The 27,140-nt window shown below is 50.6% G+C and overlaps 2 protein-coding genes across 4 annotated transcripts in view; both read right to left on the bottom strand.

Moving 5' to 3' along the window:
• The window catches only part of PLEKHD1 (pleckstrin homology and coiled-coil domain containing D1), a 28,183-nt gene extending 16,231 nt beyond the window's left edge, over positions 1–11,952 (bottom strand). The window contains exons 1-4 of one of the 3 annotated variants that reach the window (XM_059182437.1): positions 11,568–11,946; positions 11,421–11,483; positions 10,710–11,229; positions 7,949–8,021 (exon numbers count right to left, since the gene is read on the bottom strand). Coding sequence is in view for 1 of the 3 variants with exons in the window: in XM_059182435.1 (XP_059038418.1) it covers positions 10,710–10,858 (149 nt within the window). In the remaining 2 variants the exon portion in view is untranslated. Of the gene's footprint in view, positions 1–7,948; positions 8,022–10,709; positions 11,230–11,420; positions 11,484–11,567 lie in introns of all 3 variants that reach the window. The other 2 variants (XM_059182438.1, XM_059182435.1) reach the window with 2 other exon arrangements.
• Positions 11,953–21,120: 9,168 nt separating this feature from the next.
• Positions 21,121–27,140, bottom strand: part of SLC39A9 (solute carrier family 39 member 9) — a 60,565-nt gene continuing 54,545 nt past the window's right edge. Inside the window, exon 7 of the mRNA XM_059182434.1 lies at positions 21,121–25,092. Coding sequence (XP_059038417.1) covers positions 24,862–25,092 — 231 coding nt within the window. The 3' untranslated portion in view covers positions 21,121–24,861. The remainder of the gene's footprint in view (positions 25,093–27,140) is intronic.

Below are 27,140 nucleotides of genomic sequence, written 5' to 3'. Positions count from 1 at the left end.
AAGGCCCCGGAGGTCCTGCCACCCTGGGGACACCAGCTCAGACTCATCACCAACTCACGTTCCCCATCTGGGCCAAGGCCTCAGCTGGTCAGTCACCCACCGCCGGAACGGCCTGGCCCTCGCCCCAGTGGGAAGCAGAAGTGAGACGCCCACAACGGACCTCCATGTGTGGCTACCTCCCTCCTGCCACACTGGCATCCTTGGCACAGGAGGGCACCTGTAGTCCTTCCCCTCCGGTATCTTCAACCCCTTGAGCCATAGCTCTAGTCGCTTAGGGTCTACCCCAAGAGAGGGGGGAGGAGGGAAAGGAGAAAGCTTTCCCACCATTTCTGCCTCTCAGCCTCTCTGTTGTAGGAAACACAGAGCTTTGGGAGGCCTCCCTCCTTGCTAACAGATTGTGTAAGATCCCAAGATGCGTCTTCTGACAAGTAATCATGACGCTGGCGATGGCATGGAATGTGGGTATGGAGGCCCACCAGCCCCGTGACCTTTCCTGAGGCTGCAGCTGCAGGGAGAGGGTCCCCGGGGCACCCACAGCTGCCACCTCGCCTCTCCCAGGAAAAAGAAGCTCAGCTTTGTCCTGTGGTATGAGCCCATCGCCAATCCTAGTTCTTTATTTACACCGACCCTCTTGGCCCAGCCAAACACCGAACGGAGCTGTGGACATCCTGTCAGTGCCCTCCTCCCCCACGCCTCTCGACCTCTGATGGAGAAAGGACACCAATACCACCTTCTGCCCAGATGCAGGGACAGTCTGGGCCCTCCAGCACCTGACCCCGGTGGGTTTCCCGCCACTTCTGCCCTCAGCCTCTCTGTTCAAGCCAACACTGACCTTGACCTCACCAGCCCTCACCTCACTACATTTTGTACAGTCCTGCGAAGGAGATTGTGCATCCTCCCCGGAACGCCCTGCCTATTGCTTTTCATCTGGCTGCCCCCTTCCTTGGGAACCTGCCCAGCCCACAGTGCCATCCCGGCTCCTCTGGCCTTGCTGACTGGGCCGTGCGCTGGACCCTTAGCGCCCATATGCACTAAGGTGTTCCTCTTGTCCTGAGGGGATGCTGGGCTCCTGAGGGGCAGGGGCATGCCCTCTCTGATCCACAGGCCAAGGGAGAGGCCCCCTGCTGGTTTCCGAGAAACTTCATAGGGTAGTTAAGAACACAGGCTTTGGCACCAGACAGACCTGGCATGTCCCAGCTGGGGGACCCTGGGCGAGTTAGCTCACTTCTCTGAGCATCAGTTTATTTACCTGTGGAATGGGGATGATAACACCTACCCCAGAAGAGCTGGAACAGTTTAAGTGGCTATTTGCCCCATCTCTGGTGTTTTGTTACGGGAGCCTAACAAAGACAAATAGGTTCTTTCCTTCCTGACACTTCCGGAGTTCCCTCCCCACCGAGGGTACAGCGCTGTTCCAGGGACGTAGCTGGGGAGAAGGGACAACAGGTGGATGGTCACTGGCCACAATGGGCAGGGAGACAACAGGGGCTCTGGCGTCAAACAGTCCCCATCCCTCAAGCCACGATCTCAGGCGAGCTCTCAGCTTTGCTCAGCCTCCCTTTCAAAGCTTCTCTATAACATGAGGGGTGCAAATATTTGTCTCTTGGGGCTGCTGTAAAGACTCATTGCTGAGCTCCCGTTGTGTGCCAGGCACTGTACTCGGTGCTAGGGAGCGAACTGTGGGCAAGAGAGACACATAGAGCTTACAGTTGAGTATGTGTGCATGGGCAGGCCAACGGTTAAGTAAGCAAGAGAGAAAGTCCACGTACCAGATACCAACAAATGCTCAGGGGGGAAATAAAGTGGGATAAGTAACGGGGTGAGTGGTGGGTGGGGGTTTCGATATTAAACACGGTGCTCAGGGAGCGCCTGATCATGAAGGTGACATTTGAGAAGATGCTCCTGGCAGAGAAGCCCCAGGTGCAAAGGCCCTGAGAAGCAAGTGGGGCTCTGGAAGGAACCGTGAGGCTCACAGCATGGCTGTAGCAAGACCCGATAACGGCGCCCATGAAGGGTCCACACACTATGCACACCAAGGCCAGCCTCGCGTCAGCTCTGCTCAGCTTGGTTTGGGTGGGCGTGAAGGTCAAGGGAGGGGGGCCAGCATGAACCTGGAGGAGAGCGACTCCGCAGCGGGCAGGGGTGAGTACCGCCCAACAAAGGGTGCGTTCGGCCAGTACACTGCCAGGTTCCAGGAGCCACCTTCATTCAGAAACCTGTCTCAGTGACAGCCCTTGCTCCCACTGATGACGCCCAGCTTCCTCTCAGCAGGAACCGGAGTGGCCCGGCACAGAAGGACGTCTTCTTCCCGTCCCTTTCTTCAAATTCCCCTTGCTCCCCGACGCTCTCATTCTGACTGTGAGCCAGAGGCATCTCCTTCTGTGCCCTGTGCAGTTGGCGGACGATGCCAGGGCCGAGACAACCCCCATTATTTAGCTGTTCTCGTGTGCTGGCTCCCCTGCTTAGTGTTCTGAGTGTGCCTGAGTGTTTGATCGAGGTCACAATCCTGGAAGACGGGACTTTTGTTCCCATTTGACAGATGAGGAAACTGAGGCCCACGGCAGAAATAACGTGGGCAAAGTCACCCAGCTTGGGCAGAGATAGGGCTGGGACAAGAGCCTGCAGACCACAGTCCCTGCTCCTACTTCCCCTCGTGCGGAGCTGCTTCTGCTCATGGCAGCACCGGGCAGGAAACCACCAGCCGGAGGCGAGAGGTGCTGAGGCTGGGGAGTCCCGGGTCAGAGCTCGTCAAGTACCAGCTGTGCAGCCAGGGCAGGTCACCTGGTCTCTCCAGGCCTCAGGTCCAAGTGTGACTGAGGACAATCATAGCAGCTACATCTCTTAGGGTTTGGGGGATAAGTAAATGAGCTTGTTCATATAAAGACGTAGTGTATTGTGACACATGGTAAATATTAAATAAATGCTTAGTTTTATTACCGCTGTTGTTATTATTATGGTTATAATAAATATGATTATAATATTATTTATTATTATTTATATTTTAGAGTCTGCGGCAGGCTGCCCCTGCCTCTGTTCCCATCTCCCCTGCCAGCCCACTGGCTCCTACTGGCAGCAGCCCTCAGCCCCTCCAGCCCAGCTGGCCAGCCCCTGTCCTCCAAGCACCGGGCTTCTCCCTGCATCTCAGCTCCCTCCTGTCCAAGGCCCACCCTTCCATCCAGGAACAACTTCAGGCCTGACCGGAGTGTCGGCAGTCCCAGGCCTCTCCCTGGCAGCCCCGCTAGTGAGCCCCGCCCCACTCCACCTGGGGTGCAGCCCAGAGCGTGTGAGTGAGGGGAAGGGTCTGGTCAAGGCCACGGCCTCCTCTCTCAGGCCCTAAAGGATGGTATTTGCATGTCCAGCTAAATGAGCATTTGCAAGGTGCCAGGACGCTCACTTTGGCAAGTATTTCACTGGCAATATCTTTTTCTATCTCTCACAGCGACTCTAAGAGATGGAGGTATTTGTGCTTCTGGATGCTGGTGACTCAGTGGAGGCACAGGGAGATCAAGCAGCAAGGGAGGGGCAGACTGGGAAGTCGGCTCGGTCTGCTGACGCAGCTGATATTCTGGACTGTTGTGCTCTGGGATGGCCGGTCCTCATGGCTCAGCCTGACCCTCCCAATCCCTCCTGCCTGCAGTGGCTGTTTTCCTAGAACTCATCTCGGCGGACAGATGGCAAGCTCCCGGTCAGCTCAGGTCAGGAGGCATTAATGAATCACTGGGTAGAGCCAAGTCCTCAGTGGGCCTCTGAGGCTTTCTGACTCCCTGCCCTTGAGGAGCTTAGAGTCGAATACAGGAGAGACCGGGTAGAAATCAATCCTTTAAAAAAACAGCTAATGCTTATCGAGCTTCTCCTTTGCACCAGGCGCTGTTCTGGTAACATCATTATGTGTGTTAACTCATTCGTTCCTCACATGAGTGAGGCAAGGTAAGGAGCGCAGAGGAGTTAAGTCATATGCCCTAGGTCACACAGCTGGTAAGTGAGGGAGCTGGGATGATTGTAAGGCACCGGCAGGGCACTGCAACATGGCCAAGCACCAGCACACCACGGGACACTGTAAAGCACACAGATACACGCTGACATTACCAGTTTGTATGAGGTACAAGAAGAGTATAGACTGGGGAGAAGTGATGGTTTAGGTGTCCAGCCAAGGGAATTCTCTGAGAGGAGGTGACAACTGATCAGGGTTTTGAAGGCTGAATAGGAGTATGTCAGGACTCTGGGAGGAAGGCAAAGGGAGAAATGCATTCCAGACAGAAGGGACAGCACATGTAAAGAACCATGTGTTCAAGGTTAATAAAACATGTCTGGTATTACTGGCAGATGAATAGAAAAGGGGTAGGCTGGGGTATGGGGGAGGGACAGTAGGGGGTGAGTGAAGGTCAAAGAGAGAAGCAGGGACCAGAGCAGGGTGGGGCTGCTTCTTGCTGATGAGGGCAGCTGCCGGCTTAGGTGACAGGGTGGACACCAGTGCCATCCAGTACGAACAAGGGACTCTGGGAGGTATTTCCTAAGCTTTGTCTCCACCTTTTACTCCCCTCCTCAGTGCTCTGAACGCAACGAGGGCTCAGCTAGAGCCTCATGGCCAACAATGGCCTCATGGTCAATCCAGTCGGAAGTGAGAGGACAGGCAGTACACTTAGACCCACGGGTATCTTCAAAGTTGGGCAGGTCCTGTTTAAGAAAGGGATCCACTCTGCTGAGCTCCTTACTCTTTGAAAAGGCAAAAGTCAAGTTTGGGAGTCAGGGCCCGAAAGGGCCTTGGAGCACAGAGCGAGAGCGAGAGCAAGTTGGAGCCAGGGGAGATCCTGGAGGGCTGTGGGGAGGAGGGTTGGTGGGAGAGTGCAGAGGACAGAGGCCCCAGGGCAGATGTGAGCGGCTGGGTCCTACAGTGTCAAGAGACAGTGGTGAACAATCCCATCTCTGGGGGTGGCAAGACCGGGTGTCTGGAAGGCTCCGGAAAACAGGGAGCCAGCATTCAATGAGACAGGGTTCACACTTCTGTGATTTAAATGCCTCTTCCATCGTTTTTCATTGCCAAACCTCTTCGCAAATACCTTGTGTGAAAGGCGGGTCTGTCCCTGCGGGGGTGGGGAAGGGGGGTGGGGAGACGGAGGGATGAGCTGAGCTGCTGCAGGGAGGACCCGCTGCAGAAGACCCCTTAGGAAATAAGCGTTTGGAGCTCCCTGAGGATTGCCAGAAGCCCTGGGGCAGGTGTAGGTTTCCTCAGGATGTGGGATCAGACCTCGGGTCAGTTAACTCACTCTCAAGAGGGCAGCGAGAGCCCAGTAGACAGGTGAGCTACACACGGGTTACGTTTCACCGGAAGGCGGATGTCTTGGCTGCCTGGCTGCCCCTTCTTCCCTGGGCACAAACTTCCAGAATAGACCGGCACACCCTCTCCCTTATCCCTGAGACTCTCGGGCACTGAGAACAGGTGTGTGGTGTTTGGGGCCAGGTAAATCCTAGAGCAGGGGAAGGATAGCTCGTCAGAAGTGTCCTTTTTCAGCAGTGGCAGAAGGAAGGTAAGAAAAGACACAGCCCCCAGCATATGTCCCTTTCTATTCATGCCGAGTGACCTGGTGGGCTCCGGGGACGCTTGTCCTGGCCTATGCCACTTGTGTGGACAGCAGGACAGCAGGAAACCTCGCTGTGAAGGGCACCAGGAATGACAAGTAGGAGTTTATGCAGACATCATCAAATCCAAGGGAGTTTTCACAAATGGTAGCGCGATTCTTCAAACAATACAGTAAAGACAAGGTTACTATGTAATACCGATCGGAATGCAGAGGCACTGGGTGAAGTGGGCAGAGGCTGGGAGCCCCACCCCGTTGTGGTTAGGTACGGTCAAGGGATCTCTAGAGTCCTCCACAGAACACATCTGAAAAACCACAGCGTGACCCACCTCCACTGCAGCACCCCGTGAGGTGAGATGGGGCAGGGCCCCTGGCCTGGCTCAGCAGCTGGTCTCCCGCAGGCCCAGACCCGAACTCCGAGCGCCCGCCTCTAAGCCTAGGTTTGCTTTCCGGCACAGCCAGAGCTGCTCTCAAAGGAAGTCGCTTTCATATTTCCAAGTCCTGAACTGCCTGCGTGGGCCCTGCTTGAGCTCTGACCCCTATTCCGGGGAGGCCCATTTTCAAACAGACTGTCAGCAGCCACGAGGCCCAGCTCCTGGGCTTGGGGGCCGAGGGAAGCGGGGCTTGTTTGCACTGGTAACCGATTCCCTTCAGAAGTCCCCGTGAGGAACCCTCCTACACTGTTGGTGGGGATGCAATCTGGTGCAGCCACTCTGGAAAACAGCGTGGAGGTTCCTCAAAAGTTGAAAATAGAGCTACCCTATGACCCAGCAATTGCACTACTGGGCATTTACACCAAAGATACAAACGTAGTGATCCGAAGGGGCACGTGCACCCGAATGTTTATAGCAGCAATGTCCACAATAGCCAAACTATGGAAAGAACCTAGATGTCCATCAACAGATGAATGGATCAAGAAGATGTGGTGTATACACACACAAACACACACATTGGAAAACTATGCAGCCATCAAAAAATGAAATCTTGCCTTTTGCAACAATGTGGATGGAACTAGAGGGTATTATGCTTAGTGAAATAAGTCAATCGGAGAAAGACAAATATCATATGATCTCCCTGATATGAGGACGTGGAGATGCAATGTGGGGGGCTTGGGGGGAAGGAGAAGAATAAATGAAACAAGATGGGATCAGGAGGGAGACAAACCAAAGGAGACTCTTAATCTCACAAAACAAACTGAGGGCTGCTGGGGGAAGGGGGGTCAGGAGAGGGTGGTGGGGTTATGGACATTGGGGAGGGTATGTGCTATGGTGAGTGCTGTGAAGTATGGCGATTCACAGACCTGTACCCCTGGGGCTAATAATATATTATATGTTTATAAAAAAAAATTAAAAAAAGAAGTTCCCGTGAATCATCACGTGTGAGTGAAGCCGGAATGAACAGCTGGTATTGCATTGTTTGGCTGTGAGATGGCACCCACCTCCCTAACCTAAGGGCTCAGGGGAACCTGGAAGCCACCACCTCCAAAAGGGGCAGGGGTAACAGACCGAAGGATCTGGAGAGATCCTTACCTGCCCCCTGGCCACCTTCCACCACACTGTGGCACTAGATGAAGCTTGAAGGACCCAAGTCGATGATAAGAAGAGGAGTGCGCAGGCACAGAAGACGAGCAATAACGCTACAGCTGTGCCCATGGGACACCTCAGGCAGCCAGCTGTGCGGAGTTCTGTGTCAGCCAGAAAGCGAGACCAAGTCGCACTGCCACGAGAGCCTGAGCCTGGCGTGTGCTGCTGACATGCTAGGTCTTCCCTTCAGCCTGGGAGCCGGCTCCGCGTGGTGATGTCATCGCTAGGAAACAGCACTCAGGGCCACTGATGAAACTCCCAGACCCAAATCCCTGTGGGAATAGAGTCTCCCCGAGATTTTTTTGGTACGGTGACCACAGATGATCTTTCCACACCCGGGCAGGTTATGCCCTGAGATCTGGGAAGTGGGGCCACCGTCTCACGGTTCCCCTGGCATTTGTTCAGAAGGGTTCTCCTAAGTGTCCACTAAGTTCCCTACGTTCCCCTGGCACTTAATGGACACTGACTCCTAGCTTGCCCTAATGGCCACCTTATATGGGGGAAGGAGGAACCCGGGGCTGTATAGAAGGCCCTGCTGCAGGAATTGACTGGGCCCTCCTCATCAGGGGCTCAGGCCTTGGCATTTGTTCAGAAGGGTTTGGGACAGGGACTAGAGGCTGGGGAGAGGATTGAACCCTGGGAGGGCTGGCAGGCCTGTGGGTCCAGACCTGCAGCAACTGACACTGGCTGAGGCTAAGACACTCTCGGCACCTTTCCTCCTGGTCTTTGCCAACAGCCTCTGCATTTCCATTGCTCACAGACGAGGGAGCACTGAGTCATCAACCTTACCCTCTAGTCACTTCTCCCAGGTTCTCTTCTCTCTTCTAAGTAAGGTTTTGATTCCTTTCCCCTTTGGTAGCCCCTGGGGAGAAAGCGGATCCTTTAGCTTGAGGGAATCTTCCCACCCCAGGAAGGGCAGGGCTGCTCGGGTGGGGTATGGTTGGGAGGCAAAGGCCCTGAGATGGGTCCCGAGCTACTGAGCGGAAGAGGCTTTATAGAACCCAGCTGGCCACCGCTGGTTCCATCCTGCCCGTTATTGATGCGGCGGGAGCCTTTCCAGGCCCCCTCCCCTTAGCTGCCCCAGCCAGGGCATCGATCGCCTTAATGGCAAGGCTCTGCAGGGGCGGGCCTAGGCTGCCCCCTCCCCAAGCCTTCCTGTGGCCACTAATTAGCTGAAGTCCAGACTCTATTTCACAAATGAGGAACTGGGGCCCAGGGGGCCCTGCCAGGAAGCAAGAGGGGGCTAAGCTTAGCATCAGGCCTCCCCCACCCCCAACTGGCAGGTGGGCTGTTAGTTGTTCCCTGAACCCCAGGGGAGGGGGACTCTGTTAAGTGGCAGCTCTAGAATTCCTATAAAAGAAGGGAACAGAGGTGACAACCCCCTCAGAAGGAGGCTGGAGGACTTGAGCTGAAGCTGTATTTGCAGAGCACACGCTGTTCTCAATGAGACTGGATGGTTTTTGGAGCGGCTGTGGGGGCTGCTGATGGAGAGTATGGGTGGGGGAGCTAAAGCCTCCCAGGCCTCCCTTGGTGCCCTCAATGGGCTTTGAGCTGGGATCATTTGCCCCTGGCACCTCCCAATCCTGAAAACAACTGTGGGTACAGGGCCCGGGTCCCCACCACTGTAAGTGAGGGGGGCTAGGAGATAGACCCTGGGGTTCACAGGCCCCTAGTATTTACTAAAGATGTGATCAGGTGTAAGTGGCTGGCAAGAAAGGTCTTGGAGGATGAGACCCAGACTCAGGGCAGGAGCCAGACCCGATGGGGTGGGACCAGTAGCTGCTGGGAGCAATTAAGGCAGAAGAGAGGGGCATGGGGGTCACTGCGATGATGGTACTTGAATTTACAAGCAACCTTCCCACTCCCTTTCCCCACCAGGGTGCCCTGCTAAAGACCAGGAACTGGGGCGCCTGGGTGGCTCAGTGGTTTGGGCTGCTGCCTTCGGCTCGGGTCATGATCTCAGGGTCCTGGGATCGAGTCCCGCATGGGTCTCTCTGCTCGGCGGGAAGCCTGCTTCCCCCCCCCCCCCCGCCTGCCTCTCTGCCTACTTGTGATCTCTGTCTGTCAAATAAATAAATAAAATCTTTTAAAATAAAATAAAATAAAACAAAGACCAGGAACTGCTTCTTAGCCCAACCTTGGAAGCCCCCCAGAAGATGCCCTCCGCGTTGCCCCGGGCCTCCATTTAGGGGATGAGAGAGAAGTTTAATTTTGGAGGAATTCGAGAAACCTATCTCCCACTCAATCCCAGAGAGAAACCTGGCAGAACCAACAAAGGTAGGTGAAACCCGCTCCGTAAATCATGAAGCATCTTCCATGGATCCTTTTGTTCTACGGGTCTTATAGAAATATTAAATTATTCATCAAAACAGAACATCAGAACCAACCGCTGCAACATCTCTGTGATCTGTGGTTCTGGGATATCTGAGGCCCTGCTCCAGGACAGACTCACAGGGGGATGGGAAAGAGCATCTGGACACACTCCTCCTTTCCGTGCAGGGTCGCACCTCCAGGGAGAGGCTGGATCAGGGTCTGAGCTCTAGCGACCATTCTAATAGCAAATCTCAGAACTGAGATTGGCTTGAGGGTGGAAGCTGTCCAGAAGATGGCCCATTGTTCCTGCAGCCAGCGTGGGGAGCTTCCCTCAAGTTCAGGGCTATGAGCCATCCCTCCAATACCTTCCTCCTGTAAGAAGCCCCTTCCTCCAGTACCTTCTGGGCCCCTTTGTAAGTGGAAAGTGGCTACTGCCTGGCATCTGGGGAGTCCCCTCTGAGTTGTGGACAGGGAAGCTGGGCTGGGGCTGCTCTGACCCTCTTTAACACCCCTTCCTATAGATCGATCCCTGGGACAGGACCGATCCATCCTCTCCCCTGGCCCCTCAGTCTCCACGCATCTCTGTCTCAGCTCAGTTCCTCCTCTTCAGCTTCTGTGCCAGAGCACTGGAGACTCTTTTCCCTAAGGTTCAGATTTCTAAAAATCAGTTCAAGGGAGAGTTGGAGGGGTTGCCACATGACTGCCACCAAGCGCAGGCACAGACCTTTCCTCACCCTTCCTCTCTCTCTTGGCTGAGTCAGAAGCCCACGGTGGAGCTAGCACAGGGTCAAGTGGGGGAGAGGGGGGCTTGTGAAGATGATGGAATTGTCCGTGGGGATCCCAGGAGGATATCTTTGGCTGGATATCTTTCCCTCCCAGGCAGAGTCTGACCTAACCTGACCTAGATGGGCACTTATCATGGCCATGACCTCTTCGGACCATGCCCTACCTCCCCACTCAGACTTAGATGCATTCCATAGAGGAATCTCACCCCCACCCCGCCCGGTCCCCGGGCCAGTGGTACCACCCTGGGTGGGCCAGCACTCCGACAGGGATGGCCCGGGTCCCAGCGGAGATCCACATCTTCCAGGAACAGCCAAGGCAGGAGTGAAATAGGGCGAGGCCAAGGTCACCAAGGAAGTCAGAGGCCGACGGTAATAGCGAGAATGGTACAAGGTTCTTAGGCCCCGGGCTCCCTCCCCAGGCGGTTCTCACCCGGCGCAGGAGGCGCACTCACCGCCGGGACCACTTGGCCGACGGCCTCCCGAAAGGCCGCTTCCACAGTACACCGTAGAGCTGCACTTTGGTGCTGATGTCCAGCGCGTCCGAGTCAGTCTGCTCCAGGGACGGCGAGGGCGACACCGAGTTGGACTTGGACGTGAACATCCTGCCTCCGCGGGGCTGCCCGGGGCCGGCACAGACTGGGGGCTTCCGGCGAGGGCGGGCGCGCGACGGAGGGCTGCGGGGAGGCGGCGTCGGCGCGCGGCTTCGGGCGCCGTCGGGGCGCGTTCCAGTCCGCAGAGGCTCCGAGCCGCCCGGGCCAGGACCCGCTGCCCGAAAGCGCGAGGGGCGTGAAGCGCGGCGCCGAAGGGTCGCGGGGCGCGCAGCCTGCGCCTTGGACTCGCGGCTGGGGCGGGCCCGGTGGGAACTCGGCTGGGAGGGCGGCTCAGCCTCCAGCCGGCAGCATCTCCCTCCAGCTCCCCGCGACAGTCCCAATTCTGGTGGCCCCGATTGGCTGGGAGGGGCAGGTGAGCTAGCTGGAGGCCGACCGCAAGCGCCAATCAGTGAGGGCGCCGGCTAGAGGGCCGGGCTCCGCGCGCCGGGAAGGTCCCGGCGGGTCGCTCGGCCCGGGATGCGGTCTCTGCGTTTCCCCACCCCCACCCCTCGCGCCCCGCTCTACCCCGCACCGCCACCTCCTGTACCCTCCGGCGTGCGGGCAGGGCCTCACCGAAGTTGGGAAGTCGTGTGCTTTGTAATGTGCTTGGTTCACTCCTGCAGACACCTACTCGAGCTAGGTAGAGGAGAGCAAGGGGCAAGGGTTTGGTGTTAGACAGGTTTGGAACCCCAGCTGAGTCCTCAGCCTTGCTTCTCTCACCTGTGAAGCGGAGATGCCAGTGCCTCCTCGGGCTGGGCGCGGGCCAGGTAAGAATTCCGTAAGTGCCCGAAGCGCCCGCAGGGAGAGCAGGCTCCCCGCCCTTCCCGCCCCCCACTAGAGTGGGTTTCAGTCGGCACCGCTGCCGCCTCGCCGGGATCAGATTCCTCTTCCCAGAACTTGGCTGTCCGCGTCGGCACTTGGCACTCGGTGCCAGCGCCGAACGTCAGTGCAGTTTGCGTCCGTGATTTATCTGCGCGCCTGGCGGTGTTGCGGGGTCCGGCGCTCCACCCACTTCCGCTCCTCTCCGCCTGGGCTCTGGGTGACCCGCTGGCCTCCACGCCTAGGTAGACGTCTGTCCAACCTCTGGGGACCCTGGACGGAAGGGCTGTGTTACCCCGCGGCCCGCTGGCACCGCGCCAAAAGCAGGGGAGTGAGTTTGCGCAGTAAGAGGCAGCCTGCTAGACCACACTGCAGTCACCCTTCCCGGGCGAAGGAGCCACCTCTGTGCCCTTGAGAAAAACCACCCAACGCCACGCCCCCCAGGAGCTCTGATTCCTCCTGTGTAAGAAAAAGGAGTTGGATTAGAACAGAAGTTTGCAAATGGGTCGCCTAAGAGCCAGATCGGTTTATAGATATACTGTATTAATTTGCCCAAGTAAAAAATTGAGGTGTAATTATTACAGGATAAATGCACAGACCTTAAGTATTTATCTGGCCAAGTGTACTTTGTTAATTATGTACACAGAGTAACCACCACCAAACAAGATACAGAATATTTCCATCACCCCAGAAAGTTCCTACCTGCCCCTATCCAGTCTACTGCCATCCCCCACCCCCTCCTAAGCAACTGCTTTCTCTTAGCAACATTTGCACACCTTTAAACATTTTTAAAATGTTCCTGCCTAAAATAGCCTTCTTCCAGACCCGCCATGCCCTATTGTCCTTTGCTCAGCTTGTCATGCTCATTTATTAACTGCCTGCCTCCTCCCTGTAGGGATTTGAGCTTGCCATCCTCACTATGTCCTCCCCACAGCCTTCCCAGGTCTAACGTTTCATTTCATGAGTCTGGTCAAGAAGGGGTCTCCCCAAGGGCTCCCACACCTTCCCCTAATGAACTCTGGAGTTCCCAAGCCCCCGCTGCATACGTTGGTGCTCATTGTCCAAACTGCCACATCTGAATCCCCTTGTGCCTCCTCATGCCCCTGCAGAAACATGTCAGGTCCGGCCCAGGGCCCCGGTCCACCAGGTGGGAAGAGACAGGGCTAGGATAGAAGGCAGAGTGGACATTTCACACGCTTCAGGGCTCTTTTGGACACAGGTTCCAAAGCATGGAAAATGTTCCACTTTAGGAGTCCTGCTTTTCCCAGATGGAAGCTAGAAAACTTGTGCTGGAAGCCTTTTGGGGTGGAGGGCATGAGTTGGGGGTACTAGGACAGGACTTGGAGATGCTGGTGACAGACAAGAAGAAAAAAGCCTGCAGAGGCATCGGTGTCTCCAGGGAAGGTGGTACTCAGAGCACATGACTGGGGGTCAGCTGTGGTTGCAAGATTGCGTCCCCCCAGGCAACAAGTAGTGTCCACACTGGCTGCACTGGCTGTCCTGGGCAGGTGACATGCAGACAGCAGCAGCAAGAGTTCTGTGGTGGTGGCAGCTTTGTCATCAGCGGGCTTCCTCAGTGTGGCAGCATTCCTGGAAGCTTTACCTCTGGTCAGGTCTAGTTCTCTAGCCCTGCCAATGTCCTTTTTCTCTATTAATTCCTTTTTTTTTTTTTTTGAAAATTTCTTAACCCATTTTCTTTCTTATTTATTTATTTGACAGAGAGAGATCACAAGTAGGCAGAGAGGCAGGCAGAGAGAGAGAGGAAGAAGCAGGCTCCCTGCTGAGCAGAGAGCCCGATGCGGGACTCGATCCCAGGACCCTGAGATCATGACCTGAGCCGAAGGCAGCGGCTTAACCCACTGAGCCACCCAGGCGCCCCACCTGGAAGCGTTCTTAAGGAAACTGTTCCCAAGGAGCTGGGCGGAATGAGCCCAAGTGGCTCCTGGGAAATGTTCAATGTCTTTACTGGAACAAACAAGTTTCTTCAGGGGTGAAGAGAAACCAATCTTTGCCGGTTCCCTCTACACACAGGACACCTGACCCGACCTTAAATAATGGCTGAGGCATGCTTCCCTCAACTAAGCAGCCCAGATCATACCAAGTGAGCCCTGTGAGAAGCCGTTTCTGCTTCAATTGTGTTCTCTGCCCTCGCTGGTGAGAGTGTTGAAGGCTAAGCAGGTGCTTCTGAGGAAGACAAACAATATGGTGACAATTCAGTGCCTTGGACCCAGTAGGGGCTGGTGTTGCTCAATCTTAACCAGGAACTGGGTGAGACCAGTCAAGGGCAGATGCTCAGCCCCAGAGCTGATATTCTAAGAAGCTTGTTTACATCCTATCCATTTCGTTGAATTTTTGAAACAGTCTCAGTGAGGTCCGTATTAGTTTTCATTCTCCAGGGGAGTAAAATGAAGTTCAAAAAGTTGTCTATTACTTTTCAAAAAGGTTGTCTACTACTCCCCTAGTCATTTCTGGAGCATGAAACACCCTCAAATACGGGCGGAATGTGGGAAGTGACAGGAATATATATTTTATTTTCTTTTGGCCTTTGTTTCCTCAGCTTTAGTGAGGCATGACTGACGTAAATATTTACATTGTTCAACATGACTTACTACATGCATATTGGGAAATGCTTACCACAATCAAGTTAATGTATTTATCACCTCACATAGTTACCATTTTGTTTGTGTGCCTGTGTGTGGTGAGAACACTTCAGACCTACTCTCAGCAAATCTCGAGTATACAATGCAGTATTATTAACTATAGACCTCATGCTGTACACTCAATCTCCAGACCTTACTCATTTTATAACTGAAAGTTTGTACCCTTGGACCAACATCTCCCCATTCTCTGGTTCAATGAATTTGACTTTTTAAGATTCTACACATGAGTGAGAACAGAGGGCATTTGTCCTTCTGTGTTTGGTTTCATTTCCATTATCATAAGGTCCTCCAAGTTCATCCATGTTATTGCAAATGGCCGAAAATCCTTATTTTTACAGTTGAATACTATCCCATTGTGCATATATGAACCACATTTTCTTCATTTATTCATCCATCTGTAGACACTGACGTGTTGCCATATCTTGGCTGTTGTGAATAACACTGCAACGAACATGGAAGTGCGGACATCTCTTCAGGATACTTCCTTTGAATATTATACCCTGAAGTGATATTGTTGGATCACAGGGTAGTTCTATTTTTAATTTTTAAAGCAATCTCCACGCTGTTTTCCATAGTGGCTGTACCAATTTACATTCCTACCAACAGTGCAGGAGAGTTCCCTTTCCTCCACCTCTTTGCCAACACTTACTATCTCCTTTTTGACAACAGCTATGCTATGTGTGAAAGGATATCTCACCGTGGTTTTGACTTGCATTTTCCTGATTAGTGACGCTGAGCACCTTTTCATGTACCTGTTAGACATTCGTATATCTTCTTTGGAAAAATATCTATTCAGTTCCTCTGCCCACTTTTTAATTGGATTAAAAATATATATATTGAGTTGTCTTCTTTGGATATTAGCCTCCTATCAGATCACTGATTTACAAATATCTTCTCCCATTCCATAGGCTGCCTTTTCATTTTGTTGCTGGTTTGCTGTGCAGGTTTTTGGTTCGGCAGAGTCCCACGTGTTTATTTTTGCTTTTGTTGCTTTTGCTTTAGTTAAATCTTCATTTAGTGATAACACAGTAGTGGTTTGGTCCTCATGAGCCAATACCACCCCTGGATTAGGCATATTCCCTGGTGGATGATACCATATATTTTGTCCCTTAAAATCATCAGAGGGTGTGTTTACATTGCACATAAGTGCCTCGGTTGGCACCTATACCAACAGCCCTACCTTGGTACTCGTATATCTATTCCAGACCTCTGCCCATTTTCTGATCAGGTTATACTGAGTTATGAGTTCCTTGCATATTTTGGATATTAACTCTTATCAGAGATATGGTTTGTAAATATTTTCCCCCATTCCTTAGGTTGTCTTTCCATTCTGATGATTTCCTTGGCTGTATGAAAGAACATACATCACCATGATGTTGCCTTTATCCAGAGTCTGCACGCCCACTTGATAGTCACCATCATTGCATGAAGCAGGTATTGGCATGGCCACAACACGTGACTAGCCCATGGTAAGACAATGTGTGAATATTGACTGGGGTGCAGGTCACTGATCTTACACTTCAGCTAGAGTGAGCCAGAGTCTTCCTTAACCCACTCCAGTCAGGAATGGGCAGGAAGACATTCTCAGGAAAGGGTGACAAGGGTCTCTCTGCAGTCACATCCTGATCGGGCCTCAAAAGCTCTCAGCAACTGGGACAAGAGCAGATCTTCCCATAGGGCAGCCTCCTCAGCTCCCAGCCCTCTTTGTCCCGACCCCAGTCTCAGGCAGGTGGGCCAGGCTGGTGCCAAGTGAAGGACCCAGGAGTGTGCCTATTTTGAGTTCCCTAGGCTGCCCTGGCACTGATGTCAGGCTGCTAGCTAGATCCTGCCCAAGCATCCCTATGGGGCCAAGAAGCTGAAGAGGCTGAAGAGATCTGGGCTCCAGGCCAGGCCCTCCTGCAGCATTAGATCTCTTGGAAACTTTTCCCCTCTGCCCACCCTAATTCCATCATTGGGGTTCCAGTCCTGGATTCCACAAGGTATGGCACTAATTCAGCAGGAACCGCACCACCATCCCTCGGGTTATCTCCGCTTGGTTCCTGTGGAACTCTGCCCCTCCTCCCATTCTAGTACGGTCTGTCTGCCTCCTTTGGCGCTCTCTGTGTTTGCATCCCTTCCAGATGGTGAGATCCCTGAGGACAGACAGAGTCTAGGGCCTGTAATAGATACTCAAGAAACACTTACTGAATCCATTAGTGTTACTTGGCCCCATTCAGGGCCTGCAATTTCTTATTTGTTTGCACATCAAATGGAGTATGACACCCCCCAACCTCCACCCCCCAGGGCCTCAATAAAAAAAGGGGGGGGGTTCCTGGTGTGGTGGGAAATGTAGGAGAAAACAATCTGTGGAGATGGCAGACTTGTTGCCTGGTTTTAGTGTTAAGAGGGGTTTAAATCCAGCTCTGCCATCAGTTGTGTGAACTGAGGACAATCACCGGGCGTCTCTGGGCCTCAGGGTTCTCTCAGCCCCACTGGGTCGCATTCCTTCGTCCCAACCTGTTGTCTGGGCTCTCCCTCAACTCTTGCCCCCAAGCTGTCCCAGCCACGCCAGGTCTGATATTCTGAGAAGCCACCAAGCCTTCACAGCTCCTCAGTCCAGAGTGCTTTTCTTCTCATCTCCCCCAAATCCCAACTGCAAGATTCAGCTCGGATGACTCATCTTTTGTGAAGCCACACCCACCTCCTCTTCTGAGGTTTAGAAGACCACCTACCTCTTTTTATTGAATTGTATATTCCACTTTGACTGCATTTTCCTTTTTAAAATTTATTTTTTTAATATTCTAAGTAAAAATTTATTGACTTTCTAAGAATCCTTACACATTGTACACTGCTTCGAATTTATCACAGGAATTAGTTCTCCAAAATGTTAGTCACAACTGGATTGAAAGAGTGTTTGGGAAATGTGGCAACTTCTAAAAAAATTTTTATTTTATTATTATTTTTCTAGTAACATATAATGTATTATTTGTTTATTATATGAATCCTCAGTCTTATGCAAGTCACAGCGCTCACTACAGCACATACCCACCTCCACCAGCCACCCTAGCCCTCCTACCTCCCTCCCCTTCAGCAACCCTGTTTGTTTCCTGAGATTAAGAATCTCTTATGGCTTATCTCCCTCTTTGGCTTCATCTTCATTTTTCCCTCCTTTCCCCTATGATCCTCTGCCTTGTTTCTCAAATTCCTCGTATCAGTGAGATCATATGATATTCTCTCTGACTGACTTATTTCTCTTAGCATAATACCCTCTAGTTCCATTCATGTCGATGCAAATGGCAGGATTTCATTTTTTGGTGGCTGCATAGTATTCCATGGTATATATATATACCACATCTTCTTTATCCATTCATCTGTTGATGGACATCTAGGCTCTTTCCATAGTTTGGCTCTTGTGGACATTGCTGCTGTAAACATTGGGGTGCAGGTGCCCCTTTGGATCACTACATTTGTATCTTTGGGTAAATACCCAGGAGTGTTGGTGCGTAGGGTAGCTCTGTTTCTGACTTTTTGAGGAACGTCCATACTGTTTTCCAGAGTGGCTGCACCAGCTTGCATTCCCATGACTGCATTTTCTAAGGCCAAGCATGGGTCCCAGACTCCTTTGCCTGCACAGGGCTTGGCAGCCCCCCAAAGGAACCCAAGAGGGAGGGGGAGTGTTCAAAGCCAGGAGACCAAGTGAAGGGGCTCAGGAAATCAAAGGAGAGTATGTACCGGCACAGACCAATGGCCCTGGGTCCCGGCAGTCCCATGTTTGAGATGGCCTGAGCTGGCAGATTCTTGCACTACATGAAATAGTTCTGTTCTCATCAGCTGGGTCAACCTCTGGCCAGGCTTCTGCCCTCTCTCCGCCTGGAGACAGCTCACACCCAAGGTTGCCAATGTCGAAGTGTTTCTGGGAGGGGCCCAAGGACTTACTGCTTTCACGCCTGCCAGTGGCTTTGGGGCACTAACATGGTCCCCGTGGCATCCAAGGCCATTGCTGTGGGGAGCACACTGCTTAGGAACCCTGAAGGTATCCAGTGCTCCCCCTTGTGGGTGATGTGTGGATTAAAAGGTATACATTCCTTTGGCTTCTAAGAGCAAGTACATTTCACTGGGGGAGAGGGATGTGTTCAGTCTGGCCAGCAGGCTCAAAGCCATTTCTTGTTACAATCCCACACACTCTCCCAGGACCTCTGAGGAAGAGCCAAGGGGCTGGTTTTTCATCTGGAACAAAATTAACAATTCATTGGATCAGGTGCCAAGGGCTCCACCTGTACTTGATTAAAGACCTTGGGCTTCATATATCAAAGACCTCGCAGGTTAATGTATCAAAAAGGGGCCCCGCCAACTGTCAGCATCGTGCAACCCTTGGAATGCTTTCTCCAGGTCCAGTAGCAGACGTTCTTTTCTGGTTTCTCCAAATACCAAGCAGGGCGAGGTCATGGGCAGAAGAGAATGGGGGCGCGGGGGAGGATCTGCTCTCGTTCCTGCCCTTCCTGCCCCTATCTCCACCTTCACACAGGGCCTGGACAGCTGGAAGAGGTGGAGGGTGGAGACTCCAGTCAGACAGTGACCACAGAGGGCCATGTTCCACGACACGTGCCCTTGGGTAAATCGGAGTGCGGGGTGGCAGAGGACTTTCGGAGAGGGAGAACCAAAGGACGGAAGGAAGACTGAGCTTCCACCTGGCCCTCTGTACAAACTGTAACTAACACAGATGTTCGCCAGCGGGATGGAGGGGTGTCTCTGGGCCCCAGCCAGGAAGTGGGGGAGACAAGTAGGGATGAGGAAGGAAAAAAGTCACCAAGCTCCACCCTGAGGGGCCAGAAGAGCCTGTGGAGCACAGGGGTCTCTGGACTACCATATCCATGAATGATCCAAGTGATGACAGAACTCCTGAGGTCAGCCGGGACTACACCTGGGATGGCTGCCAGCAAGGAGGGAATCACAGAGACCCTGGCTAGGCCGTTATCTGTGCAATTTTACATCTGGAAGCACAGACGTCACCTAGGGAATGGACACGTCACATATCACCTGTTGGTACCTCCCCTGTCCTTGAGCCAGTTCATGGCACCTTCTATGCAGAGTCCGTGTGTTCTCTCCTGTGCCACCAGGCCTTTGCCACGGAGGTCCTCCTGCCCCGAGAACCGTTCCGACTGCTCTACCGGCGATTCACGCAGGCCTCCTCTCCCTCTCGATGTCATTCCTGAAGCCTCACTGTGGGTTCCTTGCTCCCATGCGTTCCCCGAGCACCCTGTGCCTGCCTCCAGGTCCTACTGGCAACTGTGTCTTCTTGTTGAATCCTTCTCAGAATCACAAGGTCTTTATGGACTGGAAATGACCCCTACTCCCTTTTGAACACTCAGCACTTTCAAGTGCCCGGTCTGTTGGAAGGACTCTGTGTTGAGTTAGTGCTGCCGAATGAAGAGGTAAATGGAGAAGAGGTAGGGCTCAGCTTATATTCCATTCCACCTTCTGGATAAAATAGCATCTGTGTTCTCGTATACTTGACAGCCCTTGAAGTATCTGATGGTGGTTACCAAATTCTGTCCCCCAAGAACATTCCAGATGAAGGCAAACACTCAGTTCCTTCCACATCTCTTCAAATGCTCTGGCTTCTCATCCTGTCTCCACTAGGCTCCCTCCTCTGATGGCTCTCGTATTTGTTAGGCTCCCTCCATAAAGAAGGCAGTCGGAATGGGACAGGTCTTCCCTCACATTCCTACCCAACTTTAGAAACTGGGCAATGGGGAACATTGCAACAGAAATGAGGAGCGGAGCCCAAAATGGGAACCAGATGTTCAGGTCCCTCAGTCAGTCACACAGCACCTTACCAACTTTAGCTGGTTGTGGGTTAGGAACCCAAACCTAGTTAATTTCCCACCTGTACACTCAGCCCTGTGTGCAGACTCGTACCTCAGTGTGAGCGGGGGCAGAGCCAGATGCAGGGGTGGCAGCTGGTTCTGCCGCTGGCTAGAGCCCTGCTACAGATTAGTGCCACTCGGCCTCGGCTTAGAAAGTGCCTCCTCAGGGAACATCAATTCATTCAACTACACCTATTTGTCCAGAACCTAGCTTCCTGGAGCTAATATTTTAGTAGGGAAGGACAAAGTAAGGATATAGATTAGAAAGCAAATTAAAAGGTGACCAGTGCTACTAAAAAAGAAATAACAGGACAAACTAAGGAGCACTGGGGCAAGGGGGGACATATTAGTTTTAAATCGGGTGGTCACAGGGTCTTAACTGAAGGAGACTTTAGATCAAGGCTAGAAGGAGGTGAGGGAGCTGGGGAAGGGCATTTTAGACCTAGGGATTGGACACAAAGTACCTTATTTCTGACACTGTAAAAAACTACACTGTAGGATGCTGCCCTAACTTCTAGGCATTAGAAACAAATTTACAAACTGAACTTCTATTAGAATCTCTATTTCTAGGGTCAGGTGTTCACAGCCTCTATATATTCCTACAGCAACTCTGTCCTTGGACTGAACTCACTGTGATGGGGGGTCTGTTGCCTGCTTCTCTTTTCTGAGTATACTACCTCCCTAAATATTTCTTAAAAATGCTGGCAAAGCAAAGTAAAAGTCAATGAGTTAGTATCGTTTGGGACACATGGTATATTGTTTCCTTCATCTCTCTTCCTCCTTTGCATCCCTCCTTCCCTAAAGGATCTGCATATAGTGGGTGCATCTTTCCCCGTCCTTGAAAGCTTTTCATTACCTTTTCTGGTGTTCAAATGGGGGTCAAGTCTAGTCGTCAAACAGAGAAGCAAACTGCCAAGAGATTAAGTAATGAGCCACTCACATAAGGTATCCACTAATAAAAATTTAATATCATAAAACAAATCAGAAAACAGCAAAAAAAAATTTTTTTTAACCATTCACAATTAACATGGAAAGAGACAAAATTATAAGGCAGCCATCCATGGAATGATTCATGTTTACAAAGGATCCAGAAAAGGGGACATTTAAAAATCGCTGTTCAGGCTACTGAACCAGGGGAACTGCAGTTTTATCCCATGAGACTTCCAACTTGATAGAAGATGCTATCAGAAAACAAATCAAAGCCAATTTCCTTCCGTTCAGCTGAGCACATCTAGACAGTTCCCAATGGTTGTCTAGTCCTTTCCTATAAGTCACAAATTTCCTTCAAGTCTCCTGGGGTGAATCTAGATGTCTCAGGTACAGGGCAGGGGGTGGGCTCCATCACTGGTTTTAATGTCATAGCATCTTCAACAGTGCTCCTGGGATCATTCTGTTTTGAGTAGAACTTTTCTAATGGAAGGATGGTTCTCTTATAGATCACCTTCCTTTGCAGCAGTCTGGGAGAATCTGGTCACTATTCTCATCTCTTAAGAAGCCCAGAGGACCTGTAGGCAAGAACATTTTCTGGTTGGTAGACAGCTCCCCTATTTAGTACCTAGCTACCATGGGTTTGAGGGGCATAACACTCCAATGCTGGTGTGTCTTCCTAGTTCTAATCCTTGAAAAAGAGAAAAACCAGGCAGTGACACTTAGAAGTGGGCTGGTAAAAGACACAATTTCATCGTCTCCTCTCTACAAAGAACTGACCCCTCAAAATGACCACCTCTGTCCTTTCTCTAATGATTCAAAATACAGGAAACCAGACTGACTCAACTGTTTTGAATAGGGAGATAAAAAGGGGATGGGGGAAGAGAGAACACATAGCCTCTGTAGATGGAACTGTTTCCAATTCTCTACGCTCCAATGCAGAGCCTTTGCCTAAAGAAATCTGGCAGCAGCGTGCACAGGAAAGCAGCCAGCCCTGGAAGGGCGCTGCTTCGGGAAGTGGGGACTGATATGCTATCCGCTGGAAAACAAGGGAGGGGAATGGACCAGTAGCATTTTCCAACTTCATTTGCTATTTAAGAGTACATTCGGAATCTGAAGAAATCTGCCCCTACCGAGGAAATGGAGACAAACTGCAATGAAGACAAAGTCTGGTTACGAGGAAGGAGGGCCGTGCCCGTCATTATCAGCTGCATCTCTTTGGTAGCCAGTAATTCCATCTGTAATCACGGCAGCAACCTAAGACTGCCAATGTTTCCAAATGTGTGAGCGCATTAAGGCAACTACATCGAAGGAGGCAGTAAACACGAGAGGAAAACAGAACTGAAATGTGCCAGTAAGTGACCACCACTGCGGCCCCTTCTGGGACACCGCCCAGCATGAGCAAGTTCGTACCCCTGTGAAGAAGGCCTCTGCCACAATGCTCGGTCCCCTGCTGCCTGGAGGTGCCTTTGAGCCCTCTGAGGTTAGTATGGCCATTTCTGCCTGCTGACCAGGAAAGAAATGGGTAGCTCTGGGGGCAGCAGCTTTAAAATCTGGGAAAGCCCACAGCTCCCGAGGGCTGACAGGCCTTAAAAAGTATGCTTGTTAACGTGAGGTCCACAGGGGAAGGCAAATTTGGAGGTTTGATGGTTCAATCTTTGCCAGAGTTCAAGCTCCCCCTGCCCACCCACCCCCCCCAGCAATATATTTTAGCCAAACTTTTAATGATGGCAAGGCACTGCTCAAAGAGGCTTTGGCCGGCAGAATGAATTTCTCATCATTGCACGCAACAGGATGATAGAAAGTGCTGCTACCCAAATCAAACCAGACACTAAGATGTACTATTTATTTAACAAAGTAAATATGCAGGGAGAATCAAGGCAACCATGACATCTCAGAGGACCAGACGAAGCCCCATGATTCCTGTAAGTCAAGAGTTGTTATGAGGAAAGTCACTCAGACTTTCCAGACTGTACCTTCTGTTGGTTTTGATATCATATGCAATGGTTGCCAGCCACTATACAAAACCATATCCTATGAATGCTACTTTGGTCTACGGCCAGCAGAGGGCTCACAAGCTCTATTTCCATAGCTGCGGACCCAGTGACAAATCTAGGAAGGAAATAAAGAAATTATAGGCATGCTGGCATGTACGTCATATAAAATATCTTACGAACTCCTAAACCCACTGCCCTGAAGAAAATAGCCTTGGTTCCCTCTTTATATAATGTGTTTTGAAATGGTATAGAAAATCAAAATAAATTAATAACATAGTATTATACACTTAGTTGATAACACAAAGTTTACAGGGATTTTGGCAAATATGGAAAAACCATCCCAGTTGGTTAAACACTTTTACTATCTCAACTGTTTAAATGACCAGAATATTAGTGATTGTGTCATCTCATATATGTAGAAGTGATATTTTAAGGACTTAACGAAGTTGCATTTGACACAAAGGTAACTTCATTGAAGGGAATGAAGAACAGAAACAATGTTATCTTCATCAACACAGTTCAAGAAGTGGTTGTCCTGATGAGAATTCAATTCACACAGATAACTAACGGTGCCACCCTCAGTAAGCAGCAAATTATAGACAGGGAGGAGGGGCGTGTAAGAGGAGTCCAGAGAAAAGCATGGAGAAGATGAAGAGACAACAGACATGATTTCAATAAGCTTTAAATCAAGAGGCAAACATTTCCCACTTGTCATACGGTCTTGACTTTCTTCACTGCTACAGGTGCTTATGTGATGTTGACCTAGCGCTCCCCAAGGAACACCAAGTATTTTGCCATAGGGACTGCTAGTGTGCTAAGATAAATATATAAAAAGAAAAAAAGAGAAAACATAGGTCTTGGTAATCTTACTTTTGAAAAGATTACGATAAAGATGTCAGTTACTATCCAAATTCACTTAAAATTAACATCCTTTCATTTCAAAAGACACTTTGGGACCTGGCTGTTCTGGAAGAAAGGCCTGAGTGGGCCTGAACCTACCAGAACTTGGCTCCTCTGCACGGGAGGCAGGAATTCTGCAAAGGAGACCTTGAGAGGAAATTCTTGTTACCTCCTTCAATGCTAGCTCATCTCTGTGGCTCCAGGATGGGACAGCAGTCTCTCTTTAAAGAGGCAGGTGCAAAAGGAGGTAAGTCTCTCCAGACATCCTCTTTTCAATGGATAGCTCTTGAGTAAAAAGTCAGCTTTTCATGTGCCTTGCTGTCATTTTCCTGACTCCTGCCCCAAATAAACTACAATTCTCTTTAGCATCTAAGACAGTGGGCATTATAACCTTTACTAAGGTATGTGGCAGAGATGCTAAAGCACCGGTCTCACACAGCGACAACCATGTTCAAAATCAATGGACAAAGTAAGTGGCAGAGCCTCTAAATGAAGAAAGAGATTTAGCTTAATTATGGAACACTGTACTTTCATAATTACTGTTTCATTGTGAGTATGAAGTTGTCCACTTTTCCTTAAAATGAAATTCCATCTTCCCTGAGAATAGGGTTAAGAGAAACATCAAAACTCAAAATGCCAAGGGCCCTTTAAAAAAACAACACAACGGAATGTCTGTGTCCAGTCGCAGCGTGTTGTTTCTACTCTAAAAGCTTTCCATTGCTCCAGGTTTTAATCTCACCTCCCTCTGGACTCTAGGAATTTGGGCGGAGATGGGCAAGGTGAGACAAGAGACCGAGGGAGTGAGCAGCTGTCCCGTGCTGGCTGTCCTCCCAGGACGGCAAACAGCCGAGGCGGAATCCGACGTTTAATGCTGGTGCCCTACTGACAGGATGAGCGGGATGAGGCAACCCAGGACCAGGGCGGCCACCTCCAGGCGGCTGAGGCCCCTCCCGCCAGTGGGGTCGGATTTGTGGCTGTGCCCCATTCCGCCCACCTCAGGGAGGACATGTACTGTGGCAACATAAAGAAATGTCCCAGCAGAGAAAAGCATGGCCACTCCAGTGGCATTGACCTCTGAAAGGGCTTCTTTACTGCTCTGTGAATTAAGAGAGAGAGAGAAAGAAGAAAAATTAAAACCAGTAAAATTCAGGGTCAGAAGAAAGTCCTGATTAAAAAAACACCACCACTCAGTAACACAACTGGTGCGATATGGGAACACTGGGGAAAACTAGATATGAGAGCAATTTTGTTATTGATGAGAAACTTCCAAATTTAAGACTATTGATGACGTACACAACTGCTTTTTATAAGTTTTATAAACTGCTGTTTATTGCCACAAACACAGCTGCTTTTTCAAACAAATTTCAAGTCTGGTTGAACAGGTCTAGCGTGTATTATTCTTACAATGGAACCAACGGCATTATTAATGCAGGTTTCAATTTCACACATTCATTCATTTATTCTACTAACAGTTAACGAACATCCCTATACACCAGGCTCTAGGATGGTGCTTGAGATATAGTGGTAATGCAGATGCAGTACCTGCCCTCACAGAGGCTGGAAACAGCTTATAAGCTAATCCTGACACAATGATTTTCAATTTTTTCTATTACAAAAGTGGACCTATGGACTATGACAGTTAATTAAATTTTTTTTTAAGATTTTAAAAATTTATTTATTTGACAGACGGAGATCACAAGCAGGCAGAGAGGCAGACAGAGAGAGGAGGAAGCAGGCTCCCTGCTGAGCAGAGAGCCCGATGCGGGGCTCGATCCCAGGACTCTGAGATCATGACCCGAGCTGAAGGCAGTGGCTTAACCCACTGAGCCATCCAGGCGCCCCAGTTAATTAAATTTTTAAGAAGAGAATACACCATATCTTAACATGTAACCCCATGCCTCCAGAATTATACCTTCCTGTCAGAAGTTCTATGATAAACAGGGTAATACTTAAAAAGGAACTATACACTGCTTGTTGAATGAAAGGAGAAAAGCATCAGGGCGCCTGGGTGGCTCAGTGGGTTAAAGCCTCTGCCTTCAGCTCAGGTCATGATCCCAGGGTCCTGGGATCGAGCCCCGCATTGGGCTCCCTGCTCAGCAGGGAGCCTACCTCCTCCTCTCTCTCTGCCTGCCTCTCTGCCTACTTGTAATCTCTGTCAAATAAATAAATAAAAATCTTAAAAAAAAAAAAAAAAGAAGAAGAAGAAGAAAAGCATCTTCAAATGATCAGAGGGGGTTTTTACAACACCTCATTTGTTAGCAATCCAAATCAATGAACCTGATGAATGGGAACTTAATCGTGTTTTAATGACCTCATTTCTCGTATTTTTATTTTTAATACAAGTTTTACTTTATCAACTACGAATGGAATAACAGTCAGAGCCAATGACCATCAGAGAGAGTATGGGGGAAAGCAATTCCTATGAACTAGCCCTGAGTCAGCTTGGTTCTAAAATTTTCCTCCTGTGGCGGATCAGTTGACACTGAAGTACCACAGGGAGGGCTGTTAAGACCTGCAGCCCCACATGTGGGTGGCTCAGTCATTAAGTGTCTGTCTTCAACTTGGGTCATGATCCCACCCGGGATCGAGCCCTGAAAAGGGCTCCCTGCTCGGCAGGAGACCTGGTTCTCCCTCTCCTGCTCCCCCTGCTTGTGTTCCCTCTCTCACTGTCTCTCTCTGCCAAATAAATAAATAAATAAATAGAATCTTAAAAAAAAAAAAAAAAAAGACTACAGCCCCAGGGGACAGAATTGGAAGGCAGGGAAAGGTCCACCTTGAACAACAGGGAAGAATGCCCAGGCTCAGAACTGACAAAGAACACATGTTACTTGAGGTCTGATGTTATGTTCAGTGTAATGATAAAGAACTGGATATTTAGTATTTGATGACTGAGAATATAGACTTCTCTGCTCATCCCCTATTCTCCTCAAAACTGCCGTTTGCTTGTTCCTCACTCTTCATGCACCTGCTTAAACATTAAATTTGTACTGTTGTGACTTATTATATACCTGTCAAACAAAATTAGTGTGTTTGGTTAGGCTTCAGTTAAGCTATTTTAAAGATCATATATCTGGGGACGCTTCGGTGGCTCAGTCAGTTAAGTGTGTGCCTTCAGCTCAGATCATGATCCCAGGGTCCTGGGAC

The sequence above is a fragment of the Mustela lutreola genome, chromosome 7 (genome assembly GCF_030435805.1).
Source record: "Mustela lutreola isolate mMusLut2 chromosome 7, mMusLut2.pri, whole genome shotgun sequence".
NCBI lineage: Eukaryota > Metazoa > Chordata > Mammalia > Carnivora > Mustelidae > Mustela > Mustela lutreola.
This window is presented reverse-complemented; position numbering and strand designations above follow the sequence as displayed.